We start from the raw sequence: 19,908 nt of genomic DNA, 5'->3' as shown, positions 1-19,908 counted from the left end.
AATCCTGGGAGTTGAAGTCCATTGATGCTGGCTGGGGAATTCTGGGAGTTGAAGTCCACTAATGCTGGCTGGGGAATTCTGGGAGTTGAAGTCCACTGATGCTGGCTGGGGAATCCTTGGAGGTTGAAGTCCATTGATGCTGGCTGGGGAATCCTGGGAGTTGAAGTCCACTGATGCTGGCTGGGGAATCCTGGGAGGTTGAAGTCTACTAATGCTGGCTGGGGAATCCTGGGAGTTGAAGTCCACTGATGCTGGCTGGGGAATCCTGGGAGGTTGAAGTCCACTAATGCTGGCTGGGAAACCTGGGAGTTGAAGTCCACTAATGCTGGCTGGGGAATCCTGGGAGTTGAAGTCCACTGATGCTGGCTGGGGAATCCTGGGAGTTGAAGTCCATTGATGCTGGCTGGGGAATTCTGGGAGCTGAAGTCCACTGATGCTGGCTGGGGAATCCTGGGAGTTGAAGTCCACTAATGCTGGCTGGGGAATCCTGGGAGTTGAAGTCCACTGATGCTGGCTGGGGAATCCTGGGAGGTTGAAGTCCACTGATGCTGGCTGGGGAATCCTGGGAGTTGAAGTCCACTGATGCTGGCTGGGGAATCCTGGGAGTTGAAGTCCACTGATGCTGGCTGGGGAATCCTGGGAGCTGAAGTCCATTGATGCTGGCTGGGGAATCCTGGGAGTTGAAGTCCACTAATGCTGGCTGGGGAATCCTGGGAGTTGAAGTCCACTGATGCTGGCTGGGGAATCCTGGGAGGTTGAAGTCTACTAATGCTGGCTGGGGAATCCTGGGAGTTGAAGTCCACTGATGCTGGCTGGGGAATCCTGGGAGTTGAAGTCCACTGATGCTGGCTGGGGAATCCTGGGAGGTTGAAGTCCACTAATGCTGGCTGGGGAAACCTGGGAGTTGAAGTCCACTAATGCTGGCTGGGGAATCCTGGGAGTTGAAGTCCACTGATGCTGGCTGGGGAATCCTGGGAGTTGAAGTCCATTGATGCTGGCTGGGGAATTCTGGGAGTTGAAGTCCACTGATGCTGGCTGGGGAATCCTGGGAGTTGAAGTCCACTAATGATGGCTGGGGAATCCTGGGAGTTGAAGTCCACTAATGCTGGCTGGGGAATCCTGGGAGTTGAAGTCCACTAATGCTGGCTGGGGAATCCTGGGAGTTGAAGTCCACTGATGCTGGCTGGGGAATCCTGGGAGTTGAAGTCCACTAATGATGGCTGGGGAATCCTGGGAGTTGAAGTCCACTGATGCTGGCTGGGGAATCCTGGGAGTTGAAGTCCACTAATGCTGGCTGGGGAATCCTGGGAGTTGAAGTCCACTAATGATGGCTGGGGAATCCTGGGAGTTGAAGTCCACTAATGCTGGCTGGGGAATCCTGGGAGTTGAAGTCCACTGATGCTGGCTGGGGAATTCTGGGAGTTGAAGTCCACTGATGCTGGCTGGGGAATTCTGGGAGTTGAAGTCCACTGATGCTGGCTGGGGAATCCTGGGAGTTGAAGTCCACTAATGCTGGCAGGGGAATCCTGGGAGTTGAAGTCCACTAATGCTGGCTGGGGAATCCTGGGAGTTGAAATCCACACACCCGCTTTCAGACAGCAAAAGCTGAAAAATACTGAATTGACCCGGATCCTGATTCCTATGTGGCAATCCACCCGATCTTCCCTCTTGCTTTTCCTCCATTGGAAAGTGCAAGTTGCAACCTCCCAGGGGAACGCAGCCCTCCCCGTTTCCTTAACCCGGGTTTAGATGTCCTGTGAACACACACAGCACCCACCCTCCCTCCCCGGAGTCCTTCCCTTCGCTTTCGGGCTGGCTGCCAGCAAAGCCTGTGTGGGCCCTACCCGGGAGAGCGGCCTTCCCCTCTGCCCATGCTCAGAGGCACGCTAATCGCGCGGGCGCTGCTTTGCAGCTTCCCCGGCGGCCTTTTGCAATAGCGGCGTCTGCTTCTGGGCTTTTCAGGCCAGGGCGAAGCGAAGCCAAAAGCAGGGTTTTTCTGGAAAGCAGCCCTGGAGAGCGCCGGCTTTTGATCGGCAGCCCGTCTGCTCCCCCCATCTTCCTTCCACCCCCCTCTTCCTTTCCCCGCTAATGCTTGATTGATGGCCAACAGGAGAACCTCGCCTGGGTGAGATCAATGGGTTGCAATTAGAGCCAGCGGCCAATCAGGAGCGAGCAGGCTTGGGAGCCCACGTTACTTTGATTGACAGGGCGGAGGGCGGGGAGGAGGAGGAGGGGGGGGAAGAAAGGCGGGAGCAACTGCTCCGGCCGCGCAAGGGCTTGTGGGGAACGTAGTTCTTCTCCACAGCAGTTTGCTCGTTCTGTTCTTTCATCTCCATAACAACCCCTCCATTTTCGGGGAATCGCCTCCTGCTAAATCTACGGTATCTAATAGGAGCTGGAACCCGCTTTTTGTGATGCGGGGGAGGTTCATCACAAAAAGGGGGTTCCATCTCCTATTAGGTTTAGAGGAGCATGCCTTTTGTCTATAACAAGGGTCTTCAAACTTGGCAAGTTTAAGACTTGTGGACTTCAACTCCCAGAATTCCTGAGCTAACATGACTGGAGGAGGAATTCTGGGAGTTGAAGTCCACAAGTCTTAAAGCTGCCCAGTTTGAAGACTCCTCGTCTATAATAGAAGGAGACATTTCCTGACAGGAAGAACCATCAACCCATGGAACAGAAGTTGCCTTCAGAAGTTGTGGGAGCTTCATCCCTGGAGGCTTTCAAGAAGAGACTGGACTGCCATTTGTCAAAAATGGTCTAGGGTCTCCTGCTTGGGCGGGGGGTTGGACTAGATGACCTACAAGGTCCCTTCCAATTCTGTTAATCTGTCTTTGGGGGCAATTGGTTGCTTTGCCACAAAGACGCAACCTCAAAACCCAATTTTAGTACACAGGTAGTCCTGGATTTGCAACCACAACCGAGCCCTGAATTTATGTTGCTAAGCGAAACAATGAAGTGAATTTTGTTTGCCCCATTTTACAACCTTTCTTGCCACAGTCATTAAGTGAGTCACTGCAACTGTTAGTAACACGGTTGTTAAGTGAATCTGACTTTCCCATTGACTGCTCGGTCGTAAGTGTGAAAAATGATCATGTCACTTTTTAAAAGTGCCTTTTTAACTTTGAACAGTCACTAAATGAACTGTTGTAAGTTGAGAACTACCTGTATATGCTGCTCAGGTGAGGACACAAGCAAACCCAGCATGAACCAAACACCTTGGGGGGGGGATTGTCGGCTCAAAACCCAGTTTATTCCTGCCTAGGGAGTGTGGGAAGCCGCCAACCTGGGTTTAGCTGGCCATCCTGCCCACCAAGAAAGCCAACTGACCAGCGACAAGTTCCTGATTTGGAAGCAGATTTGGAAATTCCAAAATTTAAGCCGATTAAAACAGTACAAGTACTCCTTGACTTGCATTTAGTGACTGGATTCATTTAGTGACCATTCAAAGTTACAAAAAGCACTGAAAAAAGTGACTTATGACCGTTTTTCACACTTATGGCCATTGCAGCCTCCCCATGGTCACGTGATCAAAATCCAGACGCTTGGCAACTGGCGTGCACAGTATTTATAAGTTGCGGTGTCCCAGGATCATGGGATCACGTTTTGTGACCTTCTGACGAGCAAAGCCAATGGGGAAGCCAGATTCACTTAACAACCGTGTGACTAACTTAACAACTGCAGTGATTCGCTTAACAGCAGTGGCAAGGAAGGTCATAAAATGGGGAAAAAGCTCACTTAACAATTGTCTTGGTTAGCAATGGAAATGTTGAGTTCAGTTGTGGTTGTAAGTTGAGGACTACAGGTAGATTGGATGGATGGATGCATCCATCGATATATTTATATATGTATATATAGAGAAAGAGATGATATAAGAGAGATAGTGGCAGATAGAAAGATAGAGAAAGATAATGGTATAGATATGATATAGATAGTGACAGATAGATATAAATATGATATAGTGAGATAGATATAGTGACAGATACTGATATTATATAGAGGGGGGGAGGAGAGGGAGGGAGAGAGAGAGAGGAGAGAGATACCGGTAGTGACAGATAGATAGACAGATAGACAGACACAATGCTGGCTGGGGAATTCTGGGAGTTGAAGTACTTGCAAATAAATGCTGGTTTTCCTCCCTGAGCAAATTTATCCTAGTGGGAAAATTTGCTCCATTGACAAGACCAACAGAGGAAAAAACACATTTCCCTCTACAGGCCAAAACTACGCTACCCACAATTCTGCGGGGGAAGCTCTCGCCGAGCCCCTCCCTTCCCCGGGCCGCTAAGGCCTCCAAAGCTTCTAGGCCGCTTCCCCCTGATTAGCCATCCCCGCCTTGGACGTCATAGACCCGTGTGGGATCCGATTTGACGGATTGGCCGGTTGCCTACCTTGGCTCAGCCAATCCACTGCGGCTCGTAGTAGCCAAGGCTTGGAAAAGCAATTTAAGGTGGACCGAATGCTCATGATTGGCATTGTGCTGGTGTTAAATATGTATTTGGGGTTTTGGTTTTTTTTTTAAGAAACAAATTTAATGCAATGAAGCTGGAAGGGTTTTTTTTTTTTTTTGATGTTTCGGACAAGGAGAGATTCTTTTAATTTTAATTTCTTTGTTCCCCCCAAGGTGCTAGGAGCCAAGGACCTTCCTTGAGGGATGAGCGATGATCAAAGTCAGGTTGTGTCTAACCATGGTTTATTAAATAGACCATAGTTTCTGGAGTGGCACAACCCTATGCAATTATGGCGGCATGCTAAGGTAGCAAATTGCAAACCCCGGATTTTCAGTCCAGTAGTCCTTGACTTACAATGGTTAGTTTAGTGGCCATTCAAAGTTACAATAGCACTGAAAAAAAAGTGACTAATCACTACTCCTCGCGCTGATAACAGTCACAGACTGCACACAGTCATGTGATCACAATTGAGGTGCTTTGCAACTACCAGGTATTTATAACTTGCAGAATCTCAGGGTCCCTTGATGGCCATTTTAGCCTTCCCAGCCATCTTCTAATCAGAGAAGTCAGTGGAGAAGCTGGATTTGCTAAACGACTGCACTGATTCACTTAACCACCATGGCAAAATCCGGTCATAAAATCAGGTGCAACTCCGTTAACAACTGCCCTGCCTAGCAACGGATGGAAACTAAGTCAGGGAGAGAAGCAACCTGGAATTAAGGAGAAACTTCCTAACAGGGAGAACAATTAACCAGTGGAACCAGTTGCCTTCAGAAGTGGTGGGTGCTCCAACACTGGAGGCTTTTAAGGAGAGACTGGACAGTCACGTGTCTGAAATGGGATAGGGCAGGGGGTCTGCAACCTTAAACACTCAAAAGAGCCATGTGGACCCGTTTCCCACAGAAAAGAAAACACACAGAGCCACAAAACCTGGGTGGGTGTGGCCAACTCAATGCCACTCCCACCCTGTCACATGACACACACACACACACACACACAGACACACACACACACACTCACTGCCTACTACACACACACACTCAATGCCGACCCAGGTTTTGTGGCTCCCGGTGTTTTCTGTGGGAAATGGGTCTCTCTCTCTCTCTAGCTCTCTCTCTTTCTCTCTCTGTGTCTGTCTCTCTTTCTCTTTCTGTCTCTCTGTCCTCCTCTCTCCTTCCCTCTCATTTCTGTTCTTTGTGTTTTACCTTCTCAGGCCAGGCGAGGAGTGACTGGGAGGGGAGGGTGAAGGATGGGGCCAGCCAGTGGTAGGATCACCCAACAGGGAGCCACAGCAGAGGGCCCAAAGAGCCGCATGCAGCTCCAGAGCCGCAGGTTGCTGATACCCCGTATAAACTTAGATGCTTAGATCTGGCCCGTGGGGCTGCCCTGGAGACAGCGAAGGACCGGCCCATGATGCCTCTGCTGGTGAAGACGGAGCTCGTGAGAGCCATGTGTGGCCCTCCCAAGCTCTGTTTTAGGCTGCAACAGCCTCCAGCAACCCCCTGCCAGCAAAAACGGAGGTCTGTTTTTGCTGGCAAAGCGCTTGGGCCACCATAGCTCCACCCCAACCCGTGTGACATTGAGCTGGCCATGTTCCCCCAAAGTCAAACATAACCCTGATGTGGCCCTCAATGAAATTCAGTTGGACAACCCTGGTATAAGGGTCTCTTGCTTGAGCAGGGGGGGGTTGGACTAGAAGACCTCCAAGGCCCCTTCCAACCTTGTTATTCTGTTAATGGCAATTCCAAATCCAATTGTTGCGGCGGTCTATCTGTAATTCTCTCCTGAGTCTTTTTATCTATTGAACAATGCAGAAATGACAACTTGTGTTTTCAAGTCAAGGGCATGCGGTCAAAATTTGACTCACCGGTGAGTATTTACGACGGTTGCAACATCTTGAGGTCTTGTGACTTGTCATTTGCAACTTTTACAGGGAGCTTCTCACAAGCAAAGTCGATGGAGGAAGCCATCTTCATTTCACAACTGTAGTGATTCATTTAAGAACTGCGGTTAAAAAAAAGAAGATTGTAAGATCCTGCGAGACTCAATCACCATATTGCTTAGTAATGGAAGTCTTGGCCCCACCTGTGATCCTAGGTTGAGGACTACCTGTAGTGTTTAAACAGACCCTGAAAGTTTGGGGACCACCAAGGATTCTTTAGAAGTAGTGATTATTGTTCCTTTCTCGCTCAAATTCCTTCCTTGAAGAATGCAAAACACCTGTGCAGCACCTGCAGGAGCCAAAGCTGAAATAAGGCCTCAGAGGTGTTTAACAATTGCACTCTAAAGAGGTGAGCTACTTTTGCAAAGAAAAAAAAAATTGGATGAGAACTGAAACGTCTTCAAAGAAAAAAGCAAGAAAGTCCAGTTGCCTCCTAAAAACGCACCTTTGGGACAACCGTGACCTGGATGGATGACGGAGAATCTCTACAGACTTTTAGCTCTAGAATTTGGGAATGAACACCTTTCCAATGGTGTGGAAGTATGAACGGATTTCCAGAGGAAAAAAAAAATACTACAGGAACCATTTGCACTACACAGGTGACCCTAAGAACACAGAAACCTCCAGGTGGCCTCAACGACTCTATAAAAGGATGCAAATGACCAGCTGTCTGCAAGGAGTATAAATCCTTCAGTTCCCCACCATCTTCAGTCAGAGCTGAAGAAGTTTCTTGGAGGAGAAGCAAAATGTCTTCAAAAGAAAAGAAAAAAAAACAGTTGAAACCATCCAGGACAACCATGATTTGGATGGGTGAGAATCTCTACAGACTTCAAATTGAACTTGAATTCTCCTGGTCAATTCCCTGTGGGTTTTCCTTTTATTAACATGAGAGGTATGAGTTGCCACTATTCTAGGTTTTTGAGTTTCCAATGTGCAAGTAATCCTTGACTTGCAACCATTCATTTAGCAACCAAAGTTGCAACAAAAAAAAAAGTGACTTACCACCGCTTCTCACTCTTACGACCCTTGTTGCACCCTCATACAGTCACATGATTGCAATTTGTGCACATGTATTTACAACCGCTGCCGCATCCTGGGACCGGTGTTTGTGACCTTCCCAGCTGGCTTCCAACAAAAAAAGTCAATGGGGGGGGGATTGGGATTTGTTTAATGACTGCACGATTCACTTAACAACTGCAGTGATTCCATTAACCACATTAACCAAAGTAGACACATTGAACAGTAGGTTGGTTTAATCTTGAGATGTCATTTGAATGAGGCGTTTGTATGAAATAACTCCACGTTTGGGTTTTCTTTTTTTTAGTATAGTCATTTGTTCTGGAGGATATATTTTTATGTAGGTCCTAAATTGAGGATTATCAATTTAGCGTGCTAGAGCAACAAATATCTTATTCATTTATTGTATTTATCACATTTTTGGAACCACCCATAAGGTCATAAACGCATGATTCACTCAACCTTGCTTAGCAGTGGAAAATGTGTACCCAGTTGTGCTCCTAACTCAAGGACTACCTATACCAATGATGGTGAACCTTTTTGTTGTGGTGTGCCAAAAGTGTGCACGCATAAGCACCCACAGTGCAATGTGCCCTGCCCCCCCACATGCGCGCCTCCCAGCTCATTTTCCACCCGTTTGAGGCCTTTTTCAGCCTCCCAGAGGTTGCAGTCTCAGAAGGCTGAAAAACGGGCTTTCCGGAAATACCGGAAGTGCCGAAACGGGCCGATTTTTCAGCCTCCACAGGCTGCAGAGGCTTCCCTCCAGCCCCCAGGAAGGTGAGAATGGCCTCCCCTGGGCTCCAGAGGCTCTCCAGAGGCTGAAAACAGGCACTTCGGGTATTTCCGGAAGGCCTGTTTTTCAGCCTCTTGAGGCGGCAGAGGCTTCCCCTCGAGCCTCTGGAAAAAGGCCTCAAACAGGCCGAAAATGATCTGGGAGGCGCGCACATGCGCAGCGCAGGTAAGTTTGGCTGGGGCTTGCGTGCCCGCACAAATGGCTCTGCGTGCCACCTGTGGCACGCATGCCATAGGTTCGTCATCACGGACCTATAGTGTGAGATTGCTTTGTGGCCAAACCAGATCTAATTCAGGTTAGCTTTTAGCTTAGCTTGACTCCCTCCATTTAAGCTCAGCCCCAGGCAACAGGGAGATTTGGGGCCAGTAGTCCAATCACGATCCCCCAGTCTAGCCTACATCTCTGAGCTTCTTAGGCTTTTTTTCTGTCCAAGGGCTAGCCAAGTTTGACCTGCCTAACTTACCAAGATCAAGGAAGAAGTGGTTTTACCCACAGGGATTTTTTTTTTTTTAAAGTCACTTTTGAATTAAGCATTGAAAGAGGTGAGTTGTGTTCCTCCAGGATAAGCAAAAATCCGGATTTGGGTAGCGCTTTTTAACTTAATTTATTTGTTTATCCAATTTAGGCACTGGCCATTTAATTATTGTTCTTTTTTTTTTTTTCAACTCACACATTTTATTAAAAATGATAAACTGCAGCTCACAAAAGGTTATGCCTTTTAATAAAATTTGAGAGTTGGAAAAAGTGCTACCACTGCTCCTTTTAAAACAGATTTTAATCCCACTTTCCTTCTTTTCAGTTTTTTTTAAAAAAATATTTCTAGCATAGCTACTTTAGCTAGGGCTTGACTTATTCCCACAATTAGATTTGAGTTGTTGAATGTTGTCATTAAACTTGTCATCAAGTGGGGAGACCCAAGCATTTATAATCATGGTCAGGAATGACTGCAGTCAGTGGTTCTCAAACATTTCTTCACCACAGACTCTCTTTAAATACCTTTTGTGGCCACAGATCATGGCCACAGACCACCAAATCCTAGTCAAGCCTTCGTGGACCCCTTGCGATGACATACGGGCCACAAGTTGAGAACTGCTGACTGCAGTCATTAAGTGAATCCAGCTTTCCCCACTGATTGGGCTCATTAGAAGTCCGTTGGGAAGGTCACAAGCACGTTATATGCTGCATACTTTATTTATTTGGCCAAGTGTGGTTAGACCCACAATTGCAATCCTGTGACCACAGGATGCTGTGAATGTTGTAAATGCAAGCCAGCTGCCAAGCAATCACAAGGGTGGATGGTCTGATGGTCATTACTTTGAGGATGGATTGTAAATCACGTTCCAGAATACAGAATAACAGAGTTAATCCCAGATAACAGAATAACACAATAGCAAAGTTGGAAGGGACCTTGAAGGTCTTCTAGTCCAACCCCCTGCTCAAGCAGGAACACCCTATACCATTTCAGACAAATGGCTTTCCAGTGCCTTCTTAAAAGCCTCCAGTGATGGAGCACCCACAATTTGTTGTGGTTAGCCGGCAGCAGGTGCAGAAAGCTGAGGAGAGTGAGGACTCAGATGAGGAGCAAGGATCATTAGGGGTGTGGACTGCTGCCTTCAAAGGTTCAGTTCAGGGGGCTGGCAGCAGTGATGAGGAGGTTCCCGAGGAGCCTGTGCCAAGTGTGCGTGCGCACAGGATTGCTCATAGGAAAGAGCAGTTACAATAGCATGGGCGACTTGGGAGTAAGACTGCAAGGTAATGGCCCTTCCCTCAAGAAGATCAAAGCCAGCTGTGAAGGATCTTTGCAGAAGGCAAAGACGTTTTGAAACTACAGCCTCGTGGACATTCCAGTATCCTGAGTTTGTATTTGAAGATTCTTATTTTGCAAATTATTTCTTGTCTGTTATTTTTTGGCAAGCCTTGCACAGTTTGGCAAGGCTTGTGCTTATCACAGCCAATTATTTTGTAAAAGCATTACAAAGTTTTTGTTCCTTTTGGATTGTGTTTGATTTGTGGGAAAAGGGTGTGGGTCAGAACAGAACTTCTGGTGGCAAGCTGTTCCACTGATTAATAATTTTCAGTCAGGAAATTTCTCCTTAGTTCCAGGTTGCTTCTCTCCTTGATTATTTCCCATTCATTGCTTCTTGTCCTGCCTTCAGGGGCTTTGCAGAATTAATTTGACTCCCTCTTCTTTGTGGCAGCCTGTCAAATACTGGAATACTGCTATCATGCCACCCCAATTCTTCTTTTTAGACTAGCCAAACCCCAAAAATAGATTGAGTCTCTCTTCTTTGTGGCAGCCCCTCAGATATTGGAACAGTTTTCTCAGTGCCATCATAAATTCCAACCATCCTTAAAGTGGCCATAAGTTGAGCATTCCTGTATCTTTGCCAGCAGTGTGCTTTGCAAAGAGCTATTCCACTCTCGGTGGAATCTATCTTGCTTCTACCCTCCCCTCTTCCAATTTTTGGGGCAATGAGAAAGGAATCGCCTCCCGCCCTCCACAATATTGGGTTTTGCTCCACCCATTTCCAGTGCATCCTCTTCCTCCCATAGTGGAAAAACAGCCTTGCGCACTTACTCAACCACAACCAAATGTGCAGTGCAATTGAAACCCCTGAAGTAGCTGGGGAATTCTGGGAGTTGAAGTCCACCCATTTTAAAGTCCCTGAGGTTGTGAAACACGGCCTTATGGGGGATTTGTATTAACAGTTGAATATTAATTTGCTTATTAAATCCTCAAAGTTTCCGGTTTCCAAGGACAGCTGGCAAAACCAAGTCCAGGCATGAATGTGCATTAAGAAACACCAAACATGGATTAAAGATGAATGGGGGGAAGGGAAATCAATTTTAAAGCCAGAAGGACTCTAGATCCTGAATTTTAGTCCCCTCCTCCATGTTATTCTATGAGAATTGGAATTAAATTTTGCTAAAAAAATAAAAATAACATCAGAACCGGAACAGTGGCCCCGAATCTATGATTTGAAAAACCTACATTTGAAAAGAAGCTTGTCAGCCAAAAAGAAGAGAATGGCACAATTATCCTGGCATTCAATTTAGTATGTTGTATAGTGCAACCCTGATTTTACTTTTAAAATGCTTCTTCCCCTCTGGGTGCATTAAAATTATCACTCAAATGCAATTCATTAAAAAGAATGCGGCAGCTTTTTAAAGTCACATAATACAGAAAAATGTCAGAAAACACAGGCTTGAAAATGAGTGCAATGCCAGCCATAAAGCCGCTGGGAATTAAGGCCTCATGATCACAGCAGTGGCATTCTTAGCACAGAATAATAACAGAATAACAGAGTTGGAGGGGACCCTGGAGGTCATGTAGCCCAACTCCTTGCTCCGGAAACCTTATATCATCTCTTCTTTAAAATGTCCAGTGTTGGAGCATTCACAGCTTCTGGAGGCAAGTTGTTCCACTGATTGTTTTAACTTTTAGGAAGTTTCTCCTTAATTCCAAGTTGCTTCTCTCCTTGATCAGTTTCCACCCATTGCTTCTTGTCCTGCCTTCAAAGTGCTTTGGAGAATAGCTTGACCCCCTCTTCTTTGGGGCAGCCCCTCAAATATTGGAAGACTGCTATCATGTCTCCCCTTGTCCTTCTTTTCATCAAACTAGACATGCCCAGTTCCAGCAACCTTTAAATGTTTAAATGTTTTAGCCTCCAGAAGAGCATCTTTGTTGCTTTTCTCTGCACTCTTTCTAGTGTCTCAACATCTTTTTTTACATCCTGGCAACCCAAACTGGATGCCTTATTCCAAGTGTGGCCTTACCAAGGCATTATAAAGCAGTGTTAAGACGTGATCTTGATTCTATCCCACTGTTAATGCAGCCTATGGTAGGACTGTATTGGCTTTTTTGGTGGCTGCAGCACACGGCTGGCTCATATTTAAGCAACTGTCCACTAGGACTCCAAGATCCCACTCACAGTTACTACTATTGAGCCAAGTACCACTTACCCAGAGGTGGTATTTAGCAGGTTCTGACCAGCTCTGGAGAACCGCTAGCGGAAATTTTGAGTAAGTTCAGAGAACCGGCAAATCCCACCTCTGACTGGCCCCGCCCCCATCTCTTCTCCGCCTCCCATTGAGCCCCAGCTGATTGGCTGGGTCTTCTTTGGTTGCCCTGCACAGGAGAACGGAGCTGGGAAGCAGGTTAGTGGGGTGGAGAGGGAAGGGGGATTTTGCAGTTAACTTTCCCCCAGGAGTGGGGAGGGAATGGAGATTTTACAGTATCCTTCCCCTGCCACGCCCACCAAGCCATCCTCACCAAGCCATGCCACACCCACCCAGCCACACCCACAGAATCGGTAGTAAAAAAATTTAAATCCCACCATTGACTTCACCACTCATTTGGTGACTATCCAAAATTACCACAGCACTGGAAAAAAAATGACTTATGACCAGTCCTTATGCGCACTCTGGTAATCACGTGAGCAAAATTTGAGTGCTTGGTTGTGCAGATTAGTCACGTGATCCTGAAGTTGTGACCTTCCCAGCCACTCCCAACAAGCGAAGTCAATGATTAAAGTGGATTTGCTTAACTCGTTTTAACAACAGGGGCAAAGAGGTCGTAAAATCAGGTGCCACTTCTTTAACAGCTGCCTTGCTTAGCAATGGACAGCTGGTCCCAATTGTGGTCATAAGTTGAGGACTTACCTGTATTCCCCCCCCCCGCCCCCAGGAAGCTGACATACCTGACATTTCCTGTCACAGGTTGGCCGGAGGCCAAACAATGGCTTGGCGTAGCCCATGCCACATTTCCTCAGTCAGAAGTTCAGTTGGGGAGGGGTTGCATTGGGAATCTGGAGGTCCAGCCATCTCTAAGCTGCTTACAGAGTCAGCCTCTGGCCCCTCCCAACAATCTGGGTCTTCATTTTACCCACCTTGGAAGGAAGGATGGAAGGCTGAGTCAACCCTGAGCCGGATAGGATCAAACTCATTGGGCAGTCACTCTGTAATATTGTATTCTCACCACTGTGCCACCACAGTTCGTCCTTCCTTCCTTCCTCTTCCTTCCTTCCTTCCTTCCTTCCTTCCTTCCTTCCTTCCTTCCTTCCTTCCTTCCTTCCTTCCTTCCTTCCTTCCTTCCTTCCTTCCCTTCCTTCCTTCCCTCCTTCCTTCCTCTCTTTCCACTTAGTGCTTAAGATTTATGTACCGCTTCACAGGGCTTTCCAGCCCTTTCTAAGCGGTTTTGACAGAGTCTGCATAATTGCCCCCAACAATCTGGGTCTTCATTTTACCCACCTCGGAAGGACGAAAGGCTGAGTTCAACCTAAGTCAACATGAAGCGTGAAAAACAGCCATAAGTCATTTTTCCCCGTGCCGTTGTAACTTTGAACGGTCACTGAAGGAATGGTTGTAAGTTGAGGACTACCTGTATGTGGTGCTTCTTGGCGGGGCTTATCCTGAAAGTGGGGTCCAAAAGTCAAAAGCCTTTCATTGAGGATAATTCAGAGCATGGGAGCAGGTTTCGAATGCAGATCTGCCCAGCCCTCTTTCAAAGCCATGGATGGTCCTTCCCAGAGATGGTTACTTGGAGGGTGGGGGGGTGTCTCCTGCTGCTCCAGCTCTAACCACTACTCCACTCAGCCCTGCATGCCCGAGAGCCCATAGCTGGCTTGCATTAAAAAAGATCGAGACTCTATAAAGTCTGCAGAGAAGAGCCACAAAGATGATTAAGGGACTGGAGGCTAAAACATAGGAAGAACGGTTGCTGGAACTGGGGATGTCTCATTTAATGAAAAAAAGGACTAGGGGTGACATGATGGTAATCTTCCAATATTTGAAGGGCTGCTACAGAAAGGAAAGGGTCAAATTATTCTCCAAAGCCCCTGAGAAAGCAGGACAAGAAGCAACAGATGGAAACCCAAAAAAAAAAAAAAAAAGGGGGGGGCGCCCCCCCCCCAGGGGGGGGGGGGGGGGGCGGCGCCGCGCCCCCCCCCCCCCCCCCCCCCCCCCCCCCCCCCCCCCCCCCCCCCCCCCCCCTATTTTAAAAAAAAAAAAAAAAAAAAAAAAAAAAAACCCTCACAAAAACCAAAAAACCTCACACCCAAAAAAAAAAAAAAAAAAAAAAACAAAAAAAAACAACAAAAAAAAAAAAAAAAAAAAAAAAAAAAAAAAAAAAAAAAAAAAAAAAAAAAAAAAAAAAAACAAACCAAACACACCCCCCCCCAACAACACACAAAAAACATCAATGGGGAGAGAAGCAACTTCAGATAAAACTAAGCAGGAATTTCCTTGGAGAGTTGAGAACAATTAATCAAGGGGAAGCAACTTGCCTCAGAGTTAGCTTCGTGGAACACTCCTTTAGTTTTTTATTTGTTTTATTTATTTATTTTTATTTGTCAATTGCTTACAAGATAATAGGTATAAGTTTAAAAACATAGTTATGAATACATGGATACATACAAGAAAAATAAAAAGAAACAATAGGACAGGGACGGTAGGCACGTTGGTACGCTTATGCACGGCCCCTACAGACCTCTTAGGAAAGGGGTGAGGTCAATAGTAGACAGAGTCTAAGGTTAAAGTTTTTGGGGTTTGGGGAAGAAACCACAGAGTCAGGTAGACTATTCCAGGCATTGACCACTCTGTTGCTGAAGTCGTATTTCCTGCAATCAAGTTTGGTGCGGTTAACCTTGAGTTTGTATCTATTGTGTGCTCTTGTGTTGTTATGGTTGAAGCTGAAGTATTCATTGACTGGTAGGACATTGCAATGTATGATTTTATATACTATACTTAGATTGGACCAAAGGCGTTGTCGTTCTAGATTTTCTAGGTCTAGAATTTCGTTTAGAAGTTGTGGGTGTTCCAACACTGGAAGTCTCTAGAGATTCTCAGTCATCTCTAAGGCAGGGTTGTCCCAAAGGTGATTTTTTGTCAAGAGGCAACTGGAGTTTCTTGCTTTTTCTTTCGAAGACGTTTTGCTTCTCATCCAAGAAGCTTCTTCAGCTCTGACAGGATAGTGGTGAATGCAAGGATTTATACTCCTTGTAGACACAGCTGGCCATTGGCATCCTTTTAGAAAGTCATTGAGGCCCCTTGGAGGTTTATCTGTGTCCTTAGGGTGACCTGAGTGGTGCTCCTGGTTCCTGCAGTCTGCAATTTTTCCTCTGGAAATCCGTTCCTACTTCTACCCCATTCAAAGGGTGTTCATCCCAAATTGTGTAGCTCAAAGTCTGTTGAGATTCACAGTCATCCAGGTCAACACTGGAAGTTTTTAAGAGCTTGGATAACCACTTGTCTGAAATGGTAAAGGGTTTCCTGCCTGAGCAGGGGTTGGACTACAGTGGCCCCCAACCTTTTTTGAACCAGGGACCGGTTTCATGATTATTTATTCTTCCACGGACTGGTACCTGAGTAACGCGAGACTCCACCACCATCAGGACGGCTCTTCGTTCGAAGCCACCACCCCCCCTTCGACAAAACTAAGGCGCGAGAACCCAAACGCCGCTTTCCAACTGGAAACCCGGAAGCAACCGAAAACCTGGAAGTGCCATCAAAACAAGATGGCAGCGCCCAAGCTTTGCGGCCCGGTAAAAAATGATCCACGGACCGGTACCGGTCCGGAGACCGGTGGTTGGGGACCCCTGGACTAGAAGACCTCCAAGGTCCCTTCCAACTCATTTATGTCTATGTTTATTCCTATTCTATTCTATTCTATTCTATTCTATTCTATTCTATTCTATTCTATTCTATTCTATTCTGTTCTGTTCTGTTCTGTTCTATTCTACTCATTCTTATTCTAATTCTATTCTACTCTATTCTTACTAGACTCTAATTCTTATTCATATTCTATTTTTTTCTACACTACTCAGAGTAGAGTAGAATTTTAAATAAGAATTCTATTCTATTCTATTCTATTCTATTCTATTCTATTCTATTCTATTCTACTCTAATTCTTATTCTTATTCCATTCTACTCTACATCTTATTCTATTCTATTCCACTTCTTATTCTTATTTTTATTTTATTTCTGTTCTGTTCTATTCTTATTCTATTCTATTCTACTCTACTCTAATTCTTATTCTATTCTATTACACTCCTTATTCTTATTATTTTATTTCTGTTCTGTTCTATTCTTATTCTATTCTATTCTACTCTACTCTAATTCTTATTCTACTCTACTCTACTCTAATTCTTATTCTATTCTATTACACTCCTTATTCTTATTTTATTTCTATTCTGTTCTACTCTAATTCTTATTCTATTCTATTCTATTCCACTCCTTATTCTTATTCTTATTCTAATTTTATTTCTATTCTGTTCTACTCTAATTCTTATTCTTATTCAATTCTAATTCTACTCTATTCTACTCTTTTACTCTACTCTACTCTAATCTAATGCTTATTCTTATTCTATTCTACTCTAATTCTATTCTACTCTAGTTCTTGTTCTTGTTCTACTTTATTCTACTCTACTCTAATTCTAATTCTATTCTACTCTCATTCTAATTCTATTCTACTTTAAGTCTTATTCTTATTCTTATTCCTATCTATCCTACCCCAGCTTTTCGTTTTTTCGCGTTTCAGACGACTCCGCGGAGCCGTTCCGGTCGATGGCTTCTGCAAGAGGAGGGGAGGGCCGGCCGGGATCCACCTTAAACCTTCCGTGCGCGAGATTTTCTCCCCTCCCCGCCCCCCAACCCCCGTCGGCTTGTCAATCGGCAGCGCTTCCCGCACAGAACCGCGATCAGATTTGGCACCGACCTCCAGTGTTTGCACACCCGCGCGCGCGCACACACACACACACACGCACGCCCTCATAACACCCCCCCGCTTCCTTGCACCCTCGGAACAAATGTCTCCCCTTCCTTTTTAAAGGGGTCGCAAATCTTCCCCTCCTCTTGCCTTCCTTGCTAAGTGCTCTTTAAGATATGGGCGGTGGGGAGGGGGAAAGAGAGAGACGCCCCCCCGCTTCTGCTGGTATTTAACACGCTTCTCCTTTGACCCGCGTGTGCAAATACTTCTCTTTTTCCCTGCTCACGTAGAAATTCTTTAAAAAAAAAAAAAAGATTCCCCTTCCTCTTTTCTTTTCTTTCTTTCTTTCCTTCTTTCTTTCTTTCTCCCTCGTTTTGCTTTTATTTTTCAATAAATAAGGGCATGGCACGGAAACCTTGCTGAAATCTGAAAGGCTGAAGGAGCGCTCCCACCCACCCCCCAATTTCTTTGGGGTGGGGGGCCGTGTCCCCCAGGATGTATTCTCAAGGACGGCATGCCGTAAGTATACCACCTTGGTTGGGGTGAGGGGTTGAGTTGCTTGGATGGAGCTTGGAGGGGTTGTATCTTGAGGGGGTTGGGGGAATGGGACTTTTTTTGGGAGGGGGGGTCTCGCAAAACTGGATGGAGAAAGGGGTGCAGGGATGTAAAAAATAACAGAATTACAGAATAACCGAGGTGGAAGGGACCTTGGAGGTCTTCTAATCCAACCCGCTGCTTAGGCAGAAAACCCTTCCAACCACTTCAGACAAATGGTTATCCAATCTCTTCGTAAAAACTTCCAGTGTTGGAGCATTCACACCTTCTGGAGGCAAGGATTATTGTTCTCTCAGTCAGGAAATTCCTCCTTAGTTCTAGGTTGCTTCTCTCCTTGATCAGTTCCCATCCTTATTGTTTCTTTGTCCTGACTTCTGGTGCTTTGGAAAATAATTTGAACCCCTTTTCTTTGGGGCAGCCCCTCAAATACTGGAACACTTCTATCATGTCTCCCCTAGTTTCTTCTTTTCATTAAACTAGACCTACCCAGTTTCCTGCAACCGTTCTTCCTATGTTTTAGCCTCCAGTCCCCTAATCATCTTTCTTGCTCTTCTCTGCACTCTTTCTAGAGTCTCAACATCTTTTTTTTATATATATATATATATTGTGGCGACCAAACCTGCATGCATTAGCTTCCATTCATTTCTTCTTCTTGTCCTACCTTCAGGTGCTTTGGAGAATAGCTTGACTCCCTCTTCTTTGGGGCAGCCCCTGAGATACTAGAAGACTGCTATCATGTCTCCCCTTAGTTTCTTCTTTTCATTAAACTAGCCAGGCCCAGTTCCTGCAACTGTTCTTTATATGTTTTAGCCTCCAATCCCCTAATCATCTTTGCTGCTATTCTCTGCACTCGTTCTAGAGTCTCAGTGTCTTTTTTTACATCGTGGCGACCAAAACTGGATTCCAAGTGTGGCCTTACCAAGGCATTATGAAGTGGTATTGACACTTCATGTGATTCTATCCCTGTTTATGCAGCCTAGAACTGTGTTGGCTTTTTTGGCAGCTGCTGCCACACGGCTGGCTCATATTTTAAATGGTTGTCCGCTAGAACCCCGAGATCCTTCTCATACTTAACTGCTATGAAGTTTAGGCTTGGGAAGGGGGGGATTCAAAGTGTTGGGTTGGCCCCCCCCCAGGTCTCTGCTTGCTTACTCACAGCAGCTGGTTTTCCCAAAATTAAAGTGTTTAAAATACACTACACTTACACCCGTTCATTTAGCCGAAAAAAAAAAAGAGACTTAGGAGCATTTTCCACACCTAACGACCGTTTTAGCATCCCCACGGTCACGGGATCAAGATTCAGCCGCTTGGCAACGGACTCATCTTTATGACGGTCGCCGTGTTCCGGGGGTCACGTGATCCACTTTTGCGACCTCCTGACAAGCCAAGTCCGCAGGGGGAAAAAACAGATTCGCTTCACGACCGTTTTTAAGCCTATGGAAGGAGGAGAAGCACAGGAGGGGAATCAAAATGGGGAATTACCTTTCCTTGTCCCCATTGCTCCAGCCACTCTTCTTCAGCCCTGTTTTAACGCATCCTGCTGGGACTCAAGCCCATTGGGGCCTAATAGGGCCTAAAACCTAGACCAGGCTTGGCCTTGAGGCCTGTAGGGCCTGGTCTACTTCGGAGAAGGGGACCAGGTCCCCCACCGGAACTAAGCACCTCACCTTCACAGTGGTCAGGATCCAGCAGCTAGTAGAGGCTGATGGCCCAGCTCTGGTCCTCTTTTCTGGGCGCTGGAGTGGCTGGAGAAACGGGCCGATACTGCCCGTCGATTCAAGATGGCTGCCGGCCACACAGTCCTCTGCTTCACCACGGAGGCCCGAAACTGGCTCCGCAACTTTTCCCTGAGCTCTGGTGAATGGGAGCAGCGATCTGGCTGGCCGCCTTGCCGCCTTGCCACCGCTAACTAATCAGCTGCAGTGATTCACTTAACAACGGCGGCAAGAAAGGTCGTACAACGGGGCAAAAAGTCAACAAATGTCTCACTTATCCACAGAAACTTTGGGCTCTGTTGTGGTCGTAAGTTCAAGGACGACCTGCATTTGCAAGTCAAAATGAATTTATCTGCCAGAAATGGATTTCCAGCTAAGCGCGGAAAAAACTTTGGGACTCTGAAATCTGGCAAGAATCAGAGCCAGGATTTTTTCTTGCCTCTTCTTAAAAAGTTCAGGGTTTTCTTTTCAGCTGAGTAATTAATCCTTTATGATTAATTGCAAGTCCTTCTGTATTTCTTTGTGTATTTGAACCCAAAAGGTCACTGTTCCAGTGGGGAGAGGCTACAAAACCATATTTTTTAAAAGGAAAAAGAGCCAACCAATTTTGAAGGATGGGAAAAGCCCCCATCCTGTTTGACCAGAGTGGCCATTTCTGTTTTTGTGGGTACTGGGTTCAGATCTGTCTGCACTGACAAGCCCAGATCTTGGATTGGATGGAAGGAAGGCGA

The 19,908-nt window shown here is 46.1% G+C and overlaps 1 protein-coding gene across 4 annotated transcripts in view; it reads left to right on the top strand.

The window, feature by feature from the left end:
- Window positions 1-16,860: 16,860 nt before the first annotated feature.
- The window catches only part of LOC113429048 (transducin-like enhancer protein 2), a 67,446-nt gene continuing 64,398 nt past the window's right edge, over window positions 16,861-19,908 (top strand). For 3 of the 4 annotated variants that reach the window (XM_087952750.1, XM_087952751.1, XM_087952748.1), the window contains exon 1: window positions 16,946-17,426. In XM_087952750.1, the coding sequence (XP_087808876.1) occupies window positions 17,403-17,426 (24 nt within the window). In that variant the 5' untranslated portion in view covers window positions 16,946-17,402. Of the gene's footprint in view, window positions 17,427-19,908 lie in introns of all 4 variants that reach the window. The other variant, XM_087952749.1, reaches the window with a different exon arrangement.

The sequence above is a fragment of the Notechis scutatus genome, chromosome 1, assembly GCF_049901735.1.
Source record: "Notechis scutatus isolate UNSWTSFEM ecotype Mainland chromosome 1, rNotScu1.2, whole genome shotgun sequence".
In the NCBI taxonomy this organism is placed as follows: domain Eukaryota; kingdom Metazoa; phylum Chordata; class Lepidosauria; order Squamata; family Elapidae; genus Notechis; species Notechis scutatus.
This window is presented reverse-complemented; position numbering and strand designations above follow the sequence as displayed.